Below are 21,011 nucleotides of genomic sequence, written 5' to 3'. Positions count from 1 at the left end.
GTGCCCAGTCTATTTTAGTTTTGCCATCTTGTCATGTGCATGATGGTACTGCACTATAAAAATTAACATTTTAGCTGGGCACGGTGGTGCAGACCTGTAATTCTAGCAGCTTGGGAGGTTGAGGTAGGATTATCTCAAGTTCAAAGCCAGCCTCAGCAATTTAGTGAGGCTCTAACCAACTCAGTGAGATCCTGTCTCTAAATAAAATATTAGAAAGGGCTGGGCATGTGGCTCAGTGGCTAAGTGAGTGCCCCTGGATTCAATCCCTAGTTTTAAAAAAATTAAATTAATATTTTTGCTTTATTATTCCTGCTAAAACTTCAATTACCAGTCTTATTTCTGTACATAGAAGGGATTTTTTTATTTCTTTCTTTCTTATTTTTAAGATTTTTTAATTTGTTTTTGGTTTTCCACAATTTCACTATGGTGTATCCAGGTGTAGTAGTTTTAATTTTATGGTCTTGCTTGGGATTTTTCGTTGGTATGGATGGCTGGAGAACAGCATCCAAGCTGAAGGGACAGCAAGCAGAACCTTTGAGGTGGAGCTGTGCTTGGGCTGTTGGAGCAGTGGGAGCAGGAGGGTCAGGATGAGGGGGAGGGCTCCTGAGCATAGGGCGGGAAGAGGCAAGCCACCAAATGCCACGCTGGGCACCGTGAGGACTTGGACCTTCTTGCAAGTGAGATGGGAAACCTCTGGAGAGTTTCAACATGTTTTAAAGAGATCGCTTGTCTTCATTGTCAGTAACGGGTGAGAATGCCCTTTATGTTACCCTTGCTAATAAATGGTGTCACATGGTTTTCAATCCTTGCCGATTTCATAGGTAAATATACTTTAATGTACACTTCTTTTATTGGAAATGAATATTTTTAATATTTTGTTGGTTTTTTTCCCTTGTGTGAATTATTTATGGCCTCACTCAGATTCTGCAGTTTTCTTGATCTGTTTTTTTAAAAAGTATATAAATGATATTACCTATTTTCTGTCATCTTTATTCCAAACATTCTCTCCTACTTTGCCCTTTACTTTTTAAAATTTTTTTTTTCATTTGTAGATGGGCACAATACCTTATTTTATTTATTTATTTATTTATTTTTTATTTTTTTTTTAAAGAGAGAGAGAGAGAGAGAGAGAGAATTGTTTTTTAATGTTTATTTTTTAGTTTTCGGCGGACACAACATCTTTGTTTGTATGTGGTGCTGAGGATCGAACCCGGGCTGCACACACGCCAGGCGAGCGGACTACCGCTTGAGCCACATCCCCAGCCCTTATTTATTTATTTATTTATTTATTTATTTATTTAATGTGGTGCCTCACACATGCTAGGCAAGCACTGAGTCACAACCACAGCCTCTGCCCTTTACTTTTTAACTTTACTATTTTCTATATATACAGGTATTTGTATTTTGTTTTGTTTTTCATATTTTTAACTTTCAAATATTGAACAAGGAGTTTATATATATTCAACGTACATAGTATGAAACACTTGATATACATATAGAATGTGTGTATGTATGCACATATATATACTATAATGTTTAATACGATCAAATTAAGAAATACATCCATCAGACTTCCAGAACTGGTTCATCCTTTTTTTTCTTTAAATATCACTCTTTATTTATTTTAAATTGGTCAATTTTATGTTATATGATTTTTAAAAATTTTTATTGGTGCATTATAATTATACATATTAATGCTATATTTCTATGTGCACATAACATTACTTGACCGATCTCATCCTCTAGTATCTTCCCTTTCCCTCTCCTCCTCCCTCCCCTTGATTTGCTTGCTCTATTCTCATGATCTCCATTATTTTTATTATTATTATTTTTAACTGGTGCATTATAATTATATGAATATAAAGGTGTATAGATGCCGCATATATTTTGTCACATTCATACAGGACATAGCATACTTTGGTAGATTTCATTCCCCAGTTCTTCTCCATCCCTCCCCTCCTCCCTGTCTCTCTATCCCCTTCCTCTACTCTCTGGGTCTCCCTTCTATTTTCATGAGATCCCCTTTATTTAATTTTATTTATTAATTCCTTCTTTTTTCTCGCTCTCTCTAGCTTTCACATATGGGAGAAAACATTTGAGATATTTGCATATTGTTCGATCTTTTAACTTGTGATTCCCCCCACACACACTGGTTTTATGCAGAGAAACTATGATATTCTGGTATTCGCTAATTTTATAATTCTTATGGTTGGATGGAAAATGGATCCAGAGAAAATAGAATCCATTTCAATTTAGTAATTACATGAAATAAATGTCAATGGATGTGGGGAAAATAACCCTAATCATGCAAATCACTTCAAGATGACATGCCAAACATATTCTTGAAGGGAAATGCTGGTGCTCTGGAGATGAGAGATGCTGGGATTACCCAACAGCTGTTTGCCCGTACATAATCACCTGTGGCAGTTGTGTCCCAAGAGAAAATAGGCTTTACAGGGCCTGTGGAAATAACCAACAAGGCCAGAGAAAGTATGTTAACATGAAGATAATATACTATTATTTCAGGCCTGTGAAATGATACTGGCTTTGAAAGTTTCTTTTGTGTTGGAATAACCCCTATAGAAGAATTGATAGTGTTTATAACATTTTAGATAATTAACATTTTTTTCTAAGTAGATATTCATTTAAAAACAATTATATATTTATCTTCCTCCTAAAAGACTCCTGCTTTTTAGCTAAGTATGTCAGAATTTCCAAAGACAGAAGTGGGAAATGAAGTCGGGCAACCTTGTCTTCTAGGTGTTTATGAGATCTCCAAGGGAATCCATGCAGTGAATACATATACCCAAGCATCCACTATAGTGGGCATCCATAGTTCCTTAAAATTCAAAAAGAACTTCTAAATAAAGGCCTAGGGCCTTTTCAACAGATTTCTGTTCATTGTTTCGTAAGCTTGGCATCCCCAAGTCTTCTATTCAGGTATCCTGGAATTGGGGAAAGGAGATTTCTGGAAATTTACCTCCCTTCCACCAGACACCCATCAACTCTTCCACCCCATTAGAATACTATATTAGAATACTATATGATGCATTCCCAAATCCAAACCAACTATGGGATTTACCATTCTACTTTTTTTTTCTTTTAGTATATTCATTATTTCCTATTTTTATCTTTTTTTCCTTAGTAGTTCTTTTTTTAGAGAGATAAATGGTTATTTATGTATTTTAATTATTTCTACACTTAATTATGATAATATTTAAAAATACAGACTTGTTTAGAGTACAGTAGTGGTCACATGCCAGGAAGTTCAATATGATATATTCTCACTGTCATTATTTTCTAAATATTCTTGAACTCCAGCTTTGGTTTAATCTCTACCCAAGAAAACAAATATTTAGGATATGAGTTTGTTGTTAATTTCTCTTTTATAAAAATTTTTAAAGGTTTTAAGTGATAAATAATAATTATATGTTATAATACAATATTATAATATGATTTTTGATATGTTAACAATGTGAAATAATCAAATCAAGCTAGTTAACAATTCCATCATCTCACATATTTAATGAGGGAGATTTTTTCATTGTTTTGATTTTAGTTATGACTTTCTAGGCTTACTGCATTTTTATTGTACCATGTGGTCTGTGCAGTTTCCTCTTTGGGGACCCTGCATTTTTCACAGATATTTATGAGAGTGATCTGTTAAATACTTTTGCATGTGATTTTGCTGAAATGTTTTAGATTCTTATTTGCCTAATAAATCTGAGTATATTAAAATCTCCCACTACCATTGAAACAATAATATTGTCTTAATTGTATTGTCCTTAGATTTCTGAGACTTTTAGCTTTATGTATTTTGATGTACTGCTATTTAATACATAAAAGTTTGAATTGTAGGACATATTGTAATTTTGATTAATATAAAGTGATTCAATTTGTCATGGGGGGGAGGAATTCTTGAAAGATTATTATCAGACTGAAGTCAAGCAACTTGATCATTCATGTTAACGTCTGCAAGTATCTTGCTTATGCAATTATTTTTCATCTTTTAGGTCATGCATTTTTTCCATATGCATCTTTTGAAAAGAGAAATTATTAAATTTACAAAATTCTAATTAATTTTTAATATTTTATTCAATCTGAACACCTATGTTTTAATGGAAACTTTAATTTGCTTTTTCTTTTTGAGAAAGTACTTAAGGTTTTTTTTTTTTTTTTTAATTTTACTAGTGACTTCCTTTATGTTTCAAGGAATAACTTGAACCACCTTTTCTCTACGTAGAGAGGCAATTTTTTTGTTCCTATCCTATAAAAATGAAGGAATATAATATGATCACTTCCACCTTAATGTTCTCCCAGTAATAGATAATATAACCCAGAATTCCCAATCAACATTATTTAGTTATAGTTTTATATTATGTGTTGTCTTTTTCAAGAGTTATCTTTACATTTTCATCACCTCTATACAAACAGACTTACAGTAATCATCTAGAACTACCGTGATCCCCCCTCCCCCTAAGAACTCCAATATTGTAACCTCTCCAAGCCCCAGCTCTGTTTGTTTTTATTTTGATGCCTCTCCTGATCAGCAGGTATATCCAAAGCCGTAAACTGGATGTGTATGGGATTTGTCTTCACAATCGAAATTCAGAATATTCACTAGACAAAACATGTGGACATAGTGAGTTGAGCCCTCGGTGATGTCAATGGCTTCCATAATTTTACTCACCAAGTTGTACTTCAATGGAATTGTTTTTTGGATAAATTATTTTAGGAATTCTTCTTTCATTTCCAACTCTTCCTGCTGAGAAATCAAATCCACAGTAAATGGCATTAGAATACTATATGATACATCCCCAAATACCATAATATAATAACAAGAAGCACATCAGAGAACAGATCAATAAACACTGGTCAAGAAAAGACAAAACCTATGGTGTGAGAAATTATTCATAAATTTATATATTTTTTTCAACTGGGAATAACTAAATTGCTGATGAGGGAAAAACTAGAACTTGAGTTATCAAAGGAATTTCCCTCATTGTATATTTGGTATAAATGTAAACTAATGAGATGGTATAATAAAAACCTCATTACTTATTAATCCAAACACACTTTTCAAGTTCTGGCTAGTTAGAAATGATGTCCCCAACTTATCAGTATCTTCAGTTCCATTCTTCTTTCTTTCTATCATTTTGGTGTTCTTTTAAATCCTTTTCTGTCATTTTCTAGCTCTTTCATCTATACCACTCCCACTTTATGCTTGTCTCTCCAGATTGATCCTCTGGATCCCGTGCTCCTTGGATTTTCCCACTCCTTCCCTTCCCAATTTGCCCACTAAAAGTTAACAATCCCCTGCTTAGTCCCTCATTCCTTCTATATATTTGGGGTAGGTTGTGGAAATGTAATGAAGGAAGCTAGGGGAGAATGCAGCAAAACATGCCCTGCACGATGGCCATGATAATTGTGCATTCTACAAACTATTCCAACTCAGTATCCCCAAATAGCAGCTATCACCAACTAGTCCCCATACCCCCACTCACTGGATCACACACATCTCAAATCTGGAAGTCATTCTAGGAAACAGCTTTTCTTTCATCCTCCTCAATTTCATCACCAGTGCAACAAATTTTACCTCCAAACATTTCATAGTCTGTGCCTCTGTCTCCACTTCTAAGTCATCTTATTCTCTACTCGTTTTCCTGGACAATCTCATCCACACTTGCGATCTTCAATTACCACTTCAGGCTTTGAAAGTCATATCTCCAGACCTTCCTTTAAGCTCCAGACCCACAAAGGACATGGCCTTCTCTACATCTCCTTTTGGATTTCTCAAAGGTACCTCACACTCAGCCTATTAATGACCAAACTCATGATCTGACTCTTAGATCTGTTTTGTTCAGCCTCATGACTCTGCGCTTGTACCCACCCAAAAGTTGTTTAATGGCAACATGGTAAAGCTTCTGTATAAATGGCCAACTTGAGCCTGCCCCTGTTTAATTCCATGTCCTCGGTTCCCTCCACTCCTCATCTCAGACATACTTATGTTCAAATGAACTTCATTACAGATGCAACATAAACCATGACATTTCACACTTCCACACTTTGCCTTATGCTATTCTGCCTAAAGACCACTTCTTATTTTTCTTTACATTTATAAAATCTATTCATCCTTCAAAATTCTGCTGAAAGAAAACTTGAAATGGAACCACCATGTGACCTAGTAATTCCACCTGAGCATATACCCAAAGAACTTCAAATCAGCAAACTATAGTGATAGCCATATCAATGCTCATAACAGCTCAATTCCCAATACCTAAGGTATGGAACCAACCTAGATGCCCTTCAACGGATGAATGGATAAAGAAAATGTGGTACATATGCACAATGGAATATTACTCTGCCATAAATAAAAAATGAAATTGAATCATTTGCCAGTACAAGGATGGAACTGGAGGCTATCATGCTAAATGAAATAAGCCAATCCCCCCAAAACCAAAGGCCAAATGTTTTCTCTCTGAAATGTGTATAATGACTCAAAAGAGGTGGGGGCAGGGTAGGGGGGGGAATGAATGAGGTTCACCAGATTGGACAGGGAAAAATGGGGGGAAGTGAGAGGAGATGGGTTTAGGAAAGACAGTAGAAGGAATTGGACATAACTTGCCTGCATTCATATATATGAATACATGACCTAAGTATAACTCCACATCATGTACAACCACAAGAATGGGAACTTATACTCCATGTATGTATGAGGTGTTAAAATACATTCTACTGTCATGTGTAAGTAAAAAGAACAAATAAAAAAAACTGGAAAAAAATTCGACTGAAAGCTAATTTCTCTTAAGAGCCTCCCTAGACCATTTTCTTGCCACCTTGTAGCTCCTTCTGTTCTTTTTGTGTCCCTTGACACCATCAATAAGGTGAACCTTAGCATATAATGTTAAAAATAATTCATTTATATCTTCAAATTCACTACCACCAGGCTGGAGTTTCTCAACAGAAGGAATGATGTTCTTAAAGTTTTAAATTGTCAGGGTGTAATGAAATTCTGGGCATATGACAGATCATACATGTTGATTGAACTGGCAGGAACTATAGACTCTTGGACCCCGTGACCTCTTGAGGTATTCTTTTTTTTTTTTCCTTTATAAATTTCAACCTTCTGAAAAAGTTTCCCATTTACTCATGCAAAACTGAAGCATTTTGGTATTCGGCTAGTCATTTGGTTAATAAACGGACCTATGCTTTGACAAGGCCAGACACTGAGCTTGGTGCTGGGATTCAGCTGGGAACAAGATAAGGACAGAGAAATTCCCAGCAACAGGAAACCCAAGAGCACAAAAATCATGAAATCTAGCTCCGTTTTTGCTTTCTTAATTAAGTGGCCCTCGGTGAAGGAAGTCAAAATGGAAGCCACCCCCAAACATCGAATCACATGCATGATTTCAGCAAAGAGTACCGGGGGACACAGGAGGAAGAACCGGCTGGAATGCAGGGCATCACTGGACTCCAGGAACAAAGGGACCATCCTGGATTGACGTGGAGCCCTCCAGAGGGGCGGCAGGGAGTCACTGCTGCTGAAAGGACCCTCTAGGGAATAACACCATCAAGAACTGGCTACATACCCCCAGAACTAGAAATTAGTGACCAACATGAAGGTCCAAGTCAAAGAAATATCCAGCCTTTCATTCTTTCCCTCTAGACGAGTAAATACAGAAAGTGACTCTCTACTGAAGAATGAGCAGAAAGTGACAAGAAGAAATCTTTGCCCGGTGTGTGTAGAAGGAAACGTGTCTGCTTGGGCAATGAAGGCCAGGGCTTTAGTCCTATTTCTGACGTGAGTCAGCTTTGTGAATTTGATGAGTTGCTTCTGTCCTGAGCCCCCATAAGATTCATGGTTTGAGCCAAATTATTTTGAGGATTTCTTTTAAGATTCTACTTTTCAAATCCCCAGGGCATATGTTCCACGAAACTGGCTGTTCTGGGTCAAGAAATGAAATCTTATGAACAACAGGTTATTCTAGAACTATGGCCAGAAACACTGAACCTTACAGAGCCCAAGACAGAGAAGGCCAATGCTGGAGTGGCCCACAAATCGCTCACAATAGTGAAGGCTGAGGGAAATATGGGTCAAATTAATAATACCCAAGAAGCACTGAATACCTACACTTTGTCAGGCACCAGAACAGCTACTCTATATACCTGATCTCATTTCATTTTCCCAAATCAACCAAAAGTTTTGAATATTCTTGTTTGCTTTTATTTTTGTTTTTTACAGATGGGGAGAACTAAGTTGCTCGTGCCCTTTTGCCTCACTCTTTCTACCCTCTGATCTATCAGTGACATATTTCAAAGCCTATTAATCTTCAAGAAAATAAAAATCCAGATCACTTCTGCCCAAAGCCTGAAGCCAACCGGCTCAGCTTTGTGTGAGGGAGACCAGGCAACAGGTGTAAGCGTACTTACCGATGCTCACGTTGATGCTGTTCAGAACCCTGTATGCTCTCCTGGCATGTGTCAGCTCGGCTGCACACGCATAGCTCCCGCTGTCCTCTGCAGAGACATCATACACAACAAGCTTCATTTCCACAGGAACAAACCGTGTCTCTGTGATCTCTTTACAATCCTAAATAAAATAAATAAATAAATTCCAGTTAGCATTTGGGGGTACCAGTTACACTCCTAATTAGCCCCATCCTCAGAACTGTAGGAAGATAAGAAATCTATGTGAACCCTAAACCTTAGATCATTTACAATCTAATTAAAAGACCAACAGATGATAGATGATTGATAGATAGATAGAAAGAATAGATGGAGATGACAAGTAGATGAATGGATGGATGGATGAATGGATGGATGGATAGAGAGAAAAGAATAAATGATAGACAGATGGATAGATAGAGCAGGAATTCCTTTGTGGAATTCATTTGTGGATGCATGTTGTGTGTGTGACATAATCCGTAATCTGTATATTTGTATCTGTCCATCTCCATCTATCTCCAGAAGATTTGACAAAGTATTTCCTAGGCTAAAATGAGTGACACAAACAGTAAGTCCAATAAGAGTTGAGAGGGAAAGGACTTGTGTAGGTTAGAGAGAAGACTTCATGGAGGAAGACTGGGACTAGGTCATAAAGGATTTTAGCAGAAGAACAGGAACAGGTAGGAATGTCCTCCATTGCAAGGCCCATTTCTCCAAGTGGAAACTCATCTAATAGTAGGAAGCCCTTGTGCTTTGTAAAGCCCAGGGGGATTGTAAGACTGTAAGTCTAGGTGAATAGTGACTGTTTCTACCATGTTGCAGGCTCAATTATACCTTCTCTACTATTGGGGTTTTATTTTACAAAATCCAAAATAACTCTTCACAAAAAATCATGTTTGGAGGTGTAAACAGTGGTAAAAGAACACTTTCCAATTCACAGAGAACAGCTATCACATGACTTCTCATGTCAGCCAGGCCGCCACCAAACTCCACCAACCTGAAGCCAATTAGTCTCAGGAATGCCTTTCCCTCTAAGTCACCCTTAGCAACCACCCAGAGGGCAAGCCTCACCATTCACTTGTCCTATCAGAAGCTCGTATTCTCATGCTCGTCACCACACCTTTCTCTCATTGGGCCAATTCTGCAGTCTTTCTCAAACCTGTTCCCCTTCAGGAAAGCTCCACTCCAGAATGACTGATTGGCTAATTGAGTCCAATTATTCAGTCAAACATTTGAGTTCCTGCTCTTTATCAGCACTGTGTGAGGCCTTGATCACTCAGGAATAAGGTGTAGTCTCTGTCCTCAAGGAGCTCACAGTCTAATAGATGAAGAAGACATATAAACATCTATTTTAATAAAAATTTATTCAAAATGTTTTAACTGTGGGAGCTCTCTCTTCATTTAGTCAGCCACAGTTCAGAGTCATGCCTCATTCCCTATCCAAGAACAATGTGAATAATTCCACCTTGCATGGTGAAACCCATTACATAATGCCAGAGTGGATATTTGTTGATTTGCGATATCCATTATGACTTCCCAGAAGTATTATATTATTTCCCCATAAGTACCCTACCTGGGAAACCAAATTATCACGTAGACAACTGCTCATCACATAGAAAGGGAATTAGTATTAAGAGTCAGATGGAAGGCATCAGACCCTGATGATATGTTGTCTCATTCTTCAGGACACAAATAAACACTAATTTTGAGTCCTCAGACTTCAGAAATCTCTTCCCTGGGTAGTCTTCATTTGATAGTCCCTGGCTAGGCATAATCTCTGGCTGTCTCTTCCTATATGCTTCCATTGTTGAACAGTCTTCCTGCTGATTGACTTGTTCGTCCTTTCAAAATATGCAAATATTTGATAATATTAATTATTGGCCTTACTAATTGAGGGTAAGTCTTTCCCTTTAGAGTGAAGTGGAATGCCCTGTCTGATCCAATGGAAAATTATTTCAGAGTGTAAATTCTCTGCAAGGTTTCATCTTTATTTTAAATTTTGAGAGTGATGTTTCACTATCAAGATTTATGATTAAAATATGAATAAAAAGAGAGCCAATATTTGAATGTCTTATATATTCCAGGTATCAAGATGAACACCCCTAACCTGGCATGTACAATGTTTCAGAGACACAAAATAGCCCAGAGCATTCTGGCTAAGATACAATGGCTATAAAAGACTGATGGAGATGAAACTAGGGAGGATGGAGGAGCCCAATTAGTTAGTGGCTGAAACAAAGACATAACTAGGGTCACTGAGTCTAGCAGGTGAGGCAGTTTCAGAATGAGCCTTTCCTCTTATACTGCATGCCTCCTATGCCCTCCTACCTCTTAAGCCCATAGGTATTTTTTTTAATGAAGAATCTGAACCCACCATAGATGCTCTCATAGAGTGGAGAATAAGGGCAAGCATCTGATTTTTTAAAGGTCCATAGATAAAATTGGATGCCTACTTGAGACTGTTAATCACAGCTCTGACTCCATCTCCAAGTTCTATGGAAATTTAGATTAGATGATAATAAATGATTCAAACATTCCTACATTGCTAATGACTATCAAAGACTAATCACACTGGAAAGGAAAAGAATAGATTTTGTCCTCAAGATAATATTCTTGTGCAGTAGCAAGCCTTCTGAAATAACATAGAATAAACTTTGCCTTTCAAGTGCGGAAACTGAGACTCAGCATACCAGGGACTTAACACCACCAAGTTAGTGACAGAGGTGACTCTTACATATCTACTGTCTACCAATATCAAGTGCTTTCACATTTATAGGTCACAAGTCAGGAGAAAAGAATTGCCAGGAAAGTCCTTTTGTCACGACTATAAATCATACTTCCGGGGCCAGGATGTGATGGTTTCAAGGTTGCAGGTGTATGACCAGGAAGCCTGAGGTGCAGTCTAAAGCGCCGCACAGAGGAATGTGTGAACAATATCCTGAGAAGTCCACAGCTGGCTTTGAAAAATAGGTGATACTGAAATCAAATCCAACTGAGGCTGAGGACACTGTGGCTGGCCGTCAGTGCCTTCTGAGGGAACAGAACTGTTTTAAATGCTAAGGAAAATATGATAGAGCACGCAAAGTTCATATCACCCATCCTAACACAGAACAGATATATCAAAACATATAGAATGCATCTAAAACTTGGTTCAAAGTGAAATTACAACTTCAAATGTGTATATTAGAAAATGAGAAAGGCTTATGATAGAAGAATGATAGGAGACTCTATCTCAGAAAGTTAATAAAAAATTTAAATTAAAAGCAAATATCAGAGGGGGAAAACTAGATGAGAACAGAAATTAATAAATCAGAGAACAAACTAATGAGAGAATTAACAAAATCTAAAAATTGCACTATAAAAACACTAATAAAAATTGATAAATTCCTGCCAAGAGTAATCAACAAAAAAGTAGGAAAAATGGAAATATACAATATTAGGCATGAAAAAGAAAATAAGACAAATCCTACAAACCTTATATGGACATTAAGAGCATATTTTAGCAATATTATCTTAATAATTTTAAAATTAATATGAAGCACAAATATCTGCACAAGCACGTCATACTAAATCTGTTATAAGAAAAAGTAAATATGAACAGTTGTTTAACTCATAAAGACATTAAATATGTAGCTGAAAAAACTTTCTTTCCATCAAAGAAAGTTCCAATTCCAACTAGCTTCACTGCTAAACTCTAAAAGCACATTCTAAAGAAATGAAACCAATCTTACCAGCACCAAAACAGACTGGTAGACCAATGGTACAGAATAGAAGACACAGAGACAAACCCACAAAATTACAATTATCTTATATTAAACAAAGATGCCAAAAATATGCATTGGAGAAAAGATAGCCTCTTCAACAAATGGTGCTGGGAAAACTGAAAATCCATATGCAACAAAATGAAATTAAATCCCTATCTCTCACCATGCACAAAACTCAACTCAAAATGGACTAAGGGCAACCAGAGACCCTGCATCTAATAGAAGAAAAAGTAGGCCCTAATCTCCATCATGTGGGATTAGGCCCCAACTTCCTTAATAAGACTCCTGTGGCACAAGAATTAAAATCAAGAATCAATAAATGGGATGGACTCAAACTAAAAAGCTTCTTCTCACCAAAAGAAACAATCTGTGAAGTGAATAGAGAGCCTACATCTTGGGAGCAAATCTTTACCCCTCACACATCAGATAGAGCACTAATCACTAGGGTATATAGAGAACTCAAAAAAACTAGACACCAAAAAATCAAATAACCCAATAAATAAATGGGCCAAGGACCGAACAGACACTTATCAGAAGATGATATACAATCAGTCAATAAATACATAAAAAAAAATCATCATCACTAGCAGTTAGAGAAATGCAAATCAAAACCACTCTAAGATTTCATCTCACTCCAGTCAGAATGGCACCTATTATGAAGACAAACAACAATAAATGTTGGCAAGGATGTGGGGGAAAAGGCACACTAGTATACTTCTGGTGAGATTGAAAATTGGTGCAGCCAATAAGGAAAGCAGTATGGAGATTCCTTGGAAAATTGGGATGGAACCACCATTTGATCCAGCTGTCCCTCTCCTTGGTCTATACCTAAAGGACTTAAAAACAGCATATTACAGGGACATAGCCACATCTATGTTTATAGCAGCACAGTTCACAATAAACTGTGGAGCCAACCTAGATGTCCTTCAGTAGATGAATGGATAAAAAAAAAAAAAAAGAACGTGGCATATATGCACAATGGAATATTACTCAGCAATAAAAGAGAGTAAAATCATGGCATTTGCAGGTAAATGGATAGAGTTAGAGAAGATAATGCTAAATGAAGTTAGCCAATCCCAAATAACCAAATGCCGAATGTTTTCTCTGATATAAGGAAGCTGATTCATAAGTGGGATAGGGAGAGGGAGCATGGGAGGAATGGATGAACTCTAGATAGGGCAGAGGGATGGGAGGGGAAGAGGGGGGCATGGGGTTAGAAATGATAGTGGAATGTGATGGTCATTATTATCCAAAGTACATATATGAAGACATGAATTGGTGTGAATATACTTTGTATACAACCAGAGATATGAAAAATTGCTCTCTATATGTGTAATAAGAATTGTAATGCATTCCTGTGTCATATATAAATAAAAAATAATTCAAAAATTTAAAAAAGAAATGAAACCCATCTTAAGAATTTCTATTAAAAAAAAAACCATATGCCTCAATTCTACTTATTTTATAATACCAGAAAATCCTTCATATCAAAATCTGACAAGGACTTAACAAGAAACCAAAGTTATGGACCAGTATCACTTACAATATAGATGCAAAAATCCTGAACAAAATATTAGCAAACCAAACCTGGAAATGTATAAAAAGAATTACACACCATTCTGAGTTATATACATGAAGGCAAAATTGGTACAACATTCAAAAACCAGCCTTGTTATTCAACACATTAGCAGAATAAAAAGAAAAATCATAAAAAAAGTAAAAAGGTGTTTTATAAAATTTGGCCCCAATAACTAATAAAACATCCAAGTAAGCTAGGGAAATTTCCCTAATCTCATAAAAGACATTTGGTAGTATCTTAAATATCAGTTAATGGGGAAATTTTCCTCCAGTATAAAGATATAAAAATGCTATAGTTGCCATTTTTGGAGAGCTAACAAAATAAATGTCAAATGTCTATAATCTACTAGAATAAAGTAATAACCCTGGAATGTAATAACTTCCAAAGTGTTCAGAGATCCTGGCTAATAGAATAAAGGAAAAGACATAGAAGTTGCAATGATCAAAAGGAATGAATGAATGAAGAATGGAAGGGTGGGAGGGAATGAAAAGTGAACTGTCATTAATCTGAAAACATGACTGAATGTGTAGGAAATCCAAAAGACTCTGCAGATCAATTATTAGTATAAATGAATGAATTTACCAAGTTTGCTAGATAGAAGGACAATGCACAAAAATAAATTGTGTTTCTACATTTCAGCAATGAACAGATGATAATAACACAAAATCCATATTTAAAAACATCAAGCTGCCAGAAATAAAGCTAACAAAATAAATGTCAGACGTCTACATAGAAAATTACAAAACCATTCTATGAAAAATTACATTAAGGAAAATCAAAAGGAGGGATATGCCATGTTTATCATTTAGAAGACTCAAAATTGTAAAGATATCAACCTATGCTAAATTTACTTACACTTCAATCACAATGAAACTCAAATATTGTTTTTTGTGAAATTCCAAACACTCATTCAAAAATTTTAATAAAAATTTGAAGAACTACAAAAGAGAAGACAACCCAAAAGGAGAAGGACACAACATGAGAAAGGAAATTTTACCACATGTCAAATCTGAACTATAAATTCAGTGAAATTACAATCAAGATTCCAAAACTTTTTTTGTGAAAGTTAGCAAGTAGTTTATAAAATTGTGTATAAGTGCAATAATGGCCAAAGCGATATTTAGGGAAAAAGAAAAGTTTAGAAGACTTAAAACTCATAAGACTTGCCCAATGTCACAACAACTAACAAGAATAAACAGAACAATGCTCTACAGGACACTGCAGAGAGTTCCCAACCGTACCCACATGCAAATAGCAATCAGATGTAAGTTAGCAATGGTGTGCCAAGCAAGGTAGAAAGAGCAGGTGAACTATAAATCCACGTGGAAAAATTAAATTTGACCCTTAAAAATTAATGGAAAAGAAAAAACCAGCTAGAGGAACATGCAACAACATGGTTGATTCTCACAGGTTTACTATAAATTTACAGAAACTGTACACAAAATACTATGCATAATGTGATTCAGATTAAATAAAGTTCAAACACTGGCAAATACAATCTATAAAGCTGTTAAGTCAGAGGAAAATCGATCTTTGGAAACAGGGAGGCACAGTATTCGCAGGCTAGCATGCCAAACACCGGTACCCAAGATACAGAAATATCTCAAATATCCTATAAGTCACCAAGAAGCAGGAATTCAGAAATGGTAATCAAACATGAAAAAAGTCGTCAGTCTCACTAATAACTAAGAAAAAGCAAACCAAAACAACAATAAGAAGATATTTTATACTCACTTATTTTGTAGAAAATTAAAGTTTATAATACAAAGTCCTACATGAGGTTGTAGGGAATCCTGGTGAGTATATAAACTGATGTAAAACTTTGTAGAGTAATTTGACATCAATAAAGTAGAACATTTCACTCATATGTCTCTCTGGAGCTGGTGATCATGTACCCCGAAAAACTCATGCTGTCAAATGTCCACTAGAAGACCGATATGAAGATATTCATATCCACATTTCTCAATAAAGAGGAAAATAGAAACAACCTAAATAAACATTCGAAATTTAATAAAGACTATCAACAAAAGCAAAAGGTAGCTTTTTGAAAAGCCTGAACTCACAAGTTTCTTGTGAAATGCAATACTTATGTTTGTGTGTGTGTGTGTGTGTGTGTGTGTGTGTGTGTATGAGAAAGAGAGAGAGAGGAGAGAAACAAGAACTAAAGTTGAACTCAGTGCAGAAGCAGACATGGAAAGAGATGAAAAACAATGTTCCAATATGTATAAAATCATGAACAAAATGAGCATTTTCTTAGGAAAAAAAAGATCTTCCTGAAACTGACTCAATCTTACCACTAAAAAAAAAAAAGAATCACGAGACGAAAACCCTCCCATAAAGGAAACTCCGTCCCGTACTGGTAAGTACAACCAAGAAGTTAGGAAAAAGTAATTGCAAACTAAAATAACCAGCCTGTGCTCCTCCAAGCCAAGGATTGCCTTCCAAGTGGGCAGGTGCCAGTGCAGTCATGAAAAGAGGTAAAAACATGAGCTGCCGAAAGATGAGCACAGGAGGCTCTGTCTGCATAAACATGGAAGCACGAGACTATGCCCAGGTGTGTGTCTGGGTGGCCTTACGTGAAGGTGCCAGAGGAGGAGTGGGAAAAGGCATTCCCTGGGGGTCTCTGTATAATCTGTAATCTTTGACCCACTTTCATACAGCAACCATTTGAACAAATTAGTGTCAGGGGGAAAAATGATACCCTGAAAAATATGGATAATTGCAGGGATATGGATGATACAAATAATAAGACATTACAAAGTCATAACCAGAAAGTATAAATACTACCTAATTAGCAAAGTAATAATATCCATAGCTAAGACTAACAGACCTATCTTAGGCACATGAATCTCTTTTCCCAATCTGCCTTAAAAGAACCAACTTCATCTAGAAAAATCAAATGGATTTTTTTTAAAAGGAGGAAAAAATATCATTAGGATTTTTTTTTTTTACCTTATACCACATTATTGGACCCAAAACACAAGTCTCTGGAAAGTACAGATGACAGGTCAGACTGTCACTGGGTCCGATACGTAATATTTGTTGGTAGTCATCTGATAAGTTGGGTAGACTCCTTCTGGAATTATCACACCAATGTTTTTCAAAAACAGTTAGGTTCATCCATATTCTGACACAGTTGTTGGCATTCCTGTAAGAAAACAGCAGGCTGAAACCCACAGTCTTAAGCAACCACAAAATCAAATGATTCAGGTCATCTTCTCATTTTTCATATCATTTTCAAGTCACCATACCAATCCTTTCTTAAAAGAAACAGTTTGCAGCCTACAAAACATTGATGACCCAACAACAGATGACATGTATACAGTAGAGAAACTGGACAACATCTTAAGGAAGAGATCAAATTGAACTCAGCCTCGGAGGGGCAAAATGGACACCATGCATTTCTCTGCAGAGAACACAGAGCACTTACCCAGGATCCCAGCCAAAGAAACCCGCCCAAACCTAAACCCAAAGGAAGCGAGATATAATAAACTAATTCCCTGTGCTCCTTAAAAATATCAGAGTCATGAAAAATAGAGGAACTCCTTCAGATTAAGAGATGAAAGGTTTATGCAATCAAATGCATTACATAATCTTGGACTGAATTCATTTCTGGAAAGAAAAGAAAAAGTTGCACAGTTCACTGATAGGACCCCTGATAAGATTAGACTAGAAACAACAAGTTAAAGTATGTATGGTTACATTTTCTGAATTTGGTAACTACGCTATGATTATGTGAGGGGATATCCTTGTGGTTAAGAAATATACATTTAAATATTGTGCAGCAAAAGGGGTATGCTATGTACAACTGAAATGGTTTAGAAAAAATATTGTGTGTAATATACACATACACAGATATTATGTGGAGACAGAAAATTATAAGGAAAATATTCTTATACAAATAGAACTCTTGAGGAAGGGTAGATAGGATTTCTCTATATTATTTTGCAGTTTTATGTAACTTTGAAATCATTTCAAGGTAAAAAGTAAAAATATATCCATATTATATATGGATATTACTGATCTGGGAAAATTCATGTTTATTCTTTTCCACGACAAATAATATCTTTGTTTAATTTCTGTAAAAGATGATTTTTCTTCATTTCATGACTTCCAGATTTAAATGTTTTAAATCTGGCTCCAATATCCCTAGTAATTTATGTGGCACATAATCTCCAACTGCAGTTATAAGTCACAGCCTAGACTATAGCAGGAGAGCAGAGTTCCTTGAGACCTCAGCAGCAGACCCCTAGTGGCCAGCGCTGGGGAAAGGAGCCAGGCGGTGACTGACCACTTCCACTGTACACCACTCAGTCAGCCGTTCTGTACCCTGAGTCTGTCTGTCTGATCCAAGTTTCAGAAAGATCAAATAATGTATTACTATCATACAAGTTAGTTAGAGTGAATCACAGAATTATGACCCTTTGATCAAATGTGGTCCACAAATGGATTTCCTTCACATCTCACAGAGCTTTACAAATTGAAAAGTCACACACACACACACACACACACACACTCAAATCTCAAATAGACAGCTACCTTTGGTAGCATATGCCCTTTCTAGCTGACCACAGGCCCTTCTAGGCTCAGTGGTCTCCTTCCGCCTTTATTTCAAATGTCCAAAAATAGGAAACAATTCAAAAGTCCCACCAGACCTGTGTCCCTTATCAATTTATTTCCTAGCACAGCACCTTGTGTGGGTTTGGAAAATACTTAATGCTTACTGACTTTTAAATCCTCACCTTAAACAGATCCTTTATGAAGAGAGCTCGAAAGAGGTTTATCCTTATCTGGGTGTGCCGCTTGTCACAAAAAATTTTGGCATTCCAAGAAAGATGGCAACAATAATATTATACTAATATTATACTAATAAACACACTTTGTAAGTTGGTCTGGCCTGAGGCTTCACTTCAATAGGAAAAAAGCATTTCATGTTCTAATAATGGTTTACAAATCTATCGTATTTTAAAATGTGTTCACTGGAAATCATTGTATAACAACCATAAAACTATACAATATTATTTGTTTGATTGCATTTTCTATGTTTATTAAAAATTTATTAAAAGATATACATGCACACATAAAGAGAAAGATTCATATGAATTAGTTCCACTTTAAATGAGGAACTTACTTTATAACACATAGGTAGATGCCCGAGTCCTCCAGTTTCAGGGGAAGAATCAAAATCCAGGTGTGTTCCTGGTGAATTCTAGACTGATTGTCTTTGGAAATGGGGGCTTTGCTAGCAGCACGGTGGTACCACACTACATTTACTTCCCCATATGTGAGCGGAGGGTTTGTACAATTGAAGGCAAAGGGCTGGTCTGCTGATGCTGCCTCATGATGCATATCCGTGTCCTTGCAAGTATCTAGGAAAAGAAAGGAAAAAGCAAGAATAATTAGCCATGGGGGAGGGGGACACAAGAGTCGTGCTGATTATTAGTGTTAATGAACACCTCTTCAGTTTTCTAGTCAACTTGAAATTTTATCTGTTTTCTAAAAAAAAAAAAAAAAAAACATCAATAGCCTACTGATTCGAAAACATAATTCCAAGTTCATCAAACCTATCCATCCTGGGTTCCTTCTTCACAAAGGCCTCTCCTATTTGGAATGATTTCCTTCTTTCCCTTCTTAGACTTAATTTTCTGTCCTCCTCCTCATTGTAAGGGAACCCACTTGGTCCTGTTTTCTTTTTACTCTGCCACCTAATTACTACATCTTCAGTAAAAGGTATCCCACCCCAAAAATGGGTTGTTTTTTTTTTTTTACCAAGCTACTTAGATTTTTCTTAGAAATTTGCTCTGTTGAAGTTTTCTTTGTTTTTAATCCTGGATCATAAAATAGCCCTTTGTCCTGTAAGTAGACAGTACTACCTCCATTTAAGCACTTTCACCCAAATCTTGACTTGCATATTGATCTCACTTCTTCCCATCCCAAGAATAACCTGGAAGCTCCGACGTGACATTGGGGGGCTGAGCATCAGATAACTAGAGTCTACAGCTTTGCCATTTCCCCATTCTGTGGAATTCTGGAGGGCCTTCTAGGGACAGAGTAATTCACAAGGCTCACACCCCAGGAGGTCTGCCCAGGGGGGCTAGCGGTGACTGGCTACCCTGGTGGGCATCCTCTGAGACCCGATGACTCAGAACGTACCTGCTCGGACAAGAAGTGGAAGAGCGATGGACACTCCGCAGAGCAGCCAGGACGGCGTCCTCATTTTGGGCTGCGGGGAAGGAAGAAGAAGCTGGGCGGGGGACAAGGCACGGCGCCGGCGCCCGCGCCCCCAAACCCCTCTCCGGCTTCAGAGCCCTCGGAATCCCAGAGACTCCCGACCCGGGCCACTTCACCTGAAGCTCGCCACGTTTTCCCCAAAACTGGCCCTTTCCCTGCCCCTTCTTACTCCCAACGTCCGAGCTCGAGAATGCGGGAGCGCGGGGAGAGGCTCCCTGGTGGCGTCCCTTTCTGCCACCTGGCAGCGAGGCAGGGTCGGCGTCTAGCGCGCCCGGCCGTCTCCCCGGGTCCCCAGCGTGGCGCCCCGGGAGCCTCCCCTGGGCGGCCGTGATCTGCCGGGTCCAGGCGCTCTGAAGCTAAACCCCAAACTCCTCGGGCAGAAGCCAGCGCAGGCGTAACTGGCAAGGGCCGGCAGGAAAGGATGGAGGAACCCTGAGCGACACCGCCACCAGACCTGAGGGATAACGCAGGCTCGACCCCTCGGCCAGGTCACGGGTCGCCTCCCCAAGGCAGCCCCGCCAGTGGGGAGCGCCCCGGGAGTCCTGATCTCTGGCCTCCCAGTCGTGCACATTTTTGTGTCATCTGTCACTCCACACCTTTCCCACCGTCAGCGCGCCACCTGCGCCTGGCCCGGTCAGTCTACCTGCCTGCGAAATCCGAGTGAGCAGGTCCCAGAAGAGAGAAAACAGGTCCCGAACCCCGTCAAGGCGTTTTAATTCCTTGGCACCTCCTGTCCTCCGTGGGAGGGGTAGGCCTATCTTCCCCAGTGGAGGGCAGAAAGGAAGGGGAAGTGGGTTAAAAAATCCTTTTTGCCTGATTACCCAGCAGACAGCAAGTTCTTCATCACTAGGAATGTCTACTTAAATCTTCCAAATCGTCTCTATAAATGAACTATTCATTCTTTCAAATCCCATGTGAGCAGTTATTAACACGCCCTGCGTTGGCCTATATGGAAGCAATTGGAAGCCACCCAATGGCTTCTAAGGAATGTT

General features: G+C 37.7%; 1 protein-coding gene across 1 annotated transcript in view; it reads right to left on the bottom strand.

The window, feature by feature from the left end:
• Il1rl2 (interleukin 1 receptor like 2) overlaps nucleotides 1-20,631 on the bottom strand; it is a 40,505-nt gene extending 19,874 nt beyond the window's left edge. The window contains exons 1-6 of the mRNA XM_058571436.1: nucleotides 20,474-20,631; nucleotides 19,942-20,011; nucleotides 18,920-19,157; nucleotides 16,741-16,936; nucleotides 8,431-8,590; nucleotides 4,691-4,765 (exon numbers count right to left, since the gene is read on the bottom strand). Coding sequence (XP_058427419.1) covers nucleotides 4,691-4,765; nucleotides 8,431-8,590; nucleotides 16,741-16,936; nucleotides 18,920-19,157; nucleotides 19,942-20,011; nucleotides 20,474-20,590 — 856 coding nt within the window. The 5' untranslated portion in view covers nucleotides 20,591-20,631. The remainder of the gene's footprint in view (nucleotides 1-4,690; nucleotides 4,766-8,430; nucleotides 8,591-16,740; nucleotides 16,937-18,919; nucleotides 19,158-19,941; nucleotides 20,012-20,473) is intronic.
• Between the last annotated feature and the right edge of the window lie 380 nt (nucleotides 20,632-21,011).

The sequence above is a fragment of the Marmota monax genome, unplaced genomic scaffold, assembly GCF_021218885.2.
Source record: "Marmota monax isolate L192 unplaced genomic scaffold, Marmota_monax_Labrador192_F-V1.1 WCK01_AAM20220418_F8-fsc00178, whole genome shotgun sequence".
NCBI lineage: Eukaryota > Metazoa > Chordata > Mammalia > Rodentia > Sciuridae > Marmota > Marmota monax.
This window is presented reverse-complemented; position numbering and strand designations above follow the sequence as displayed.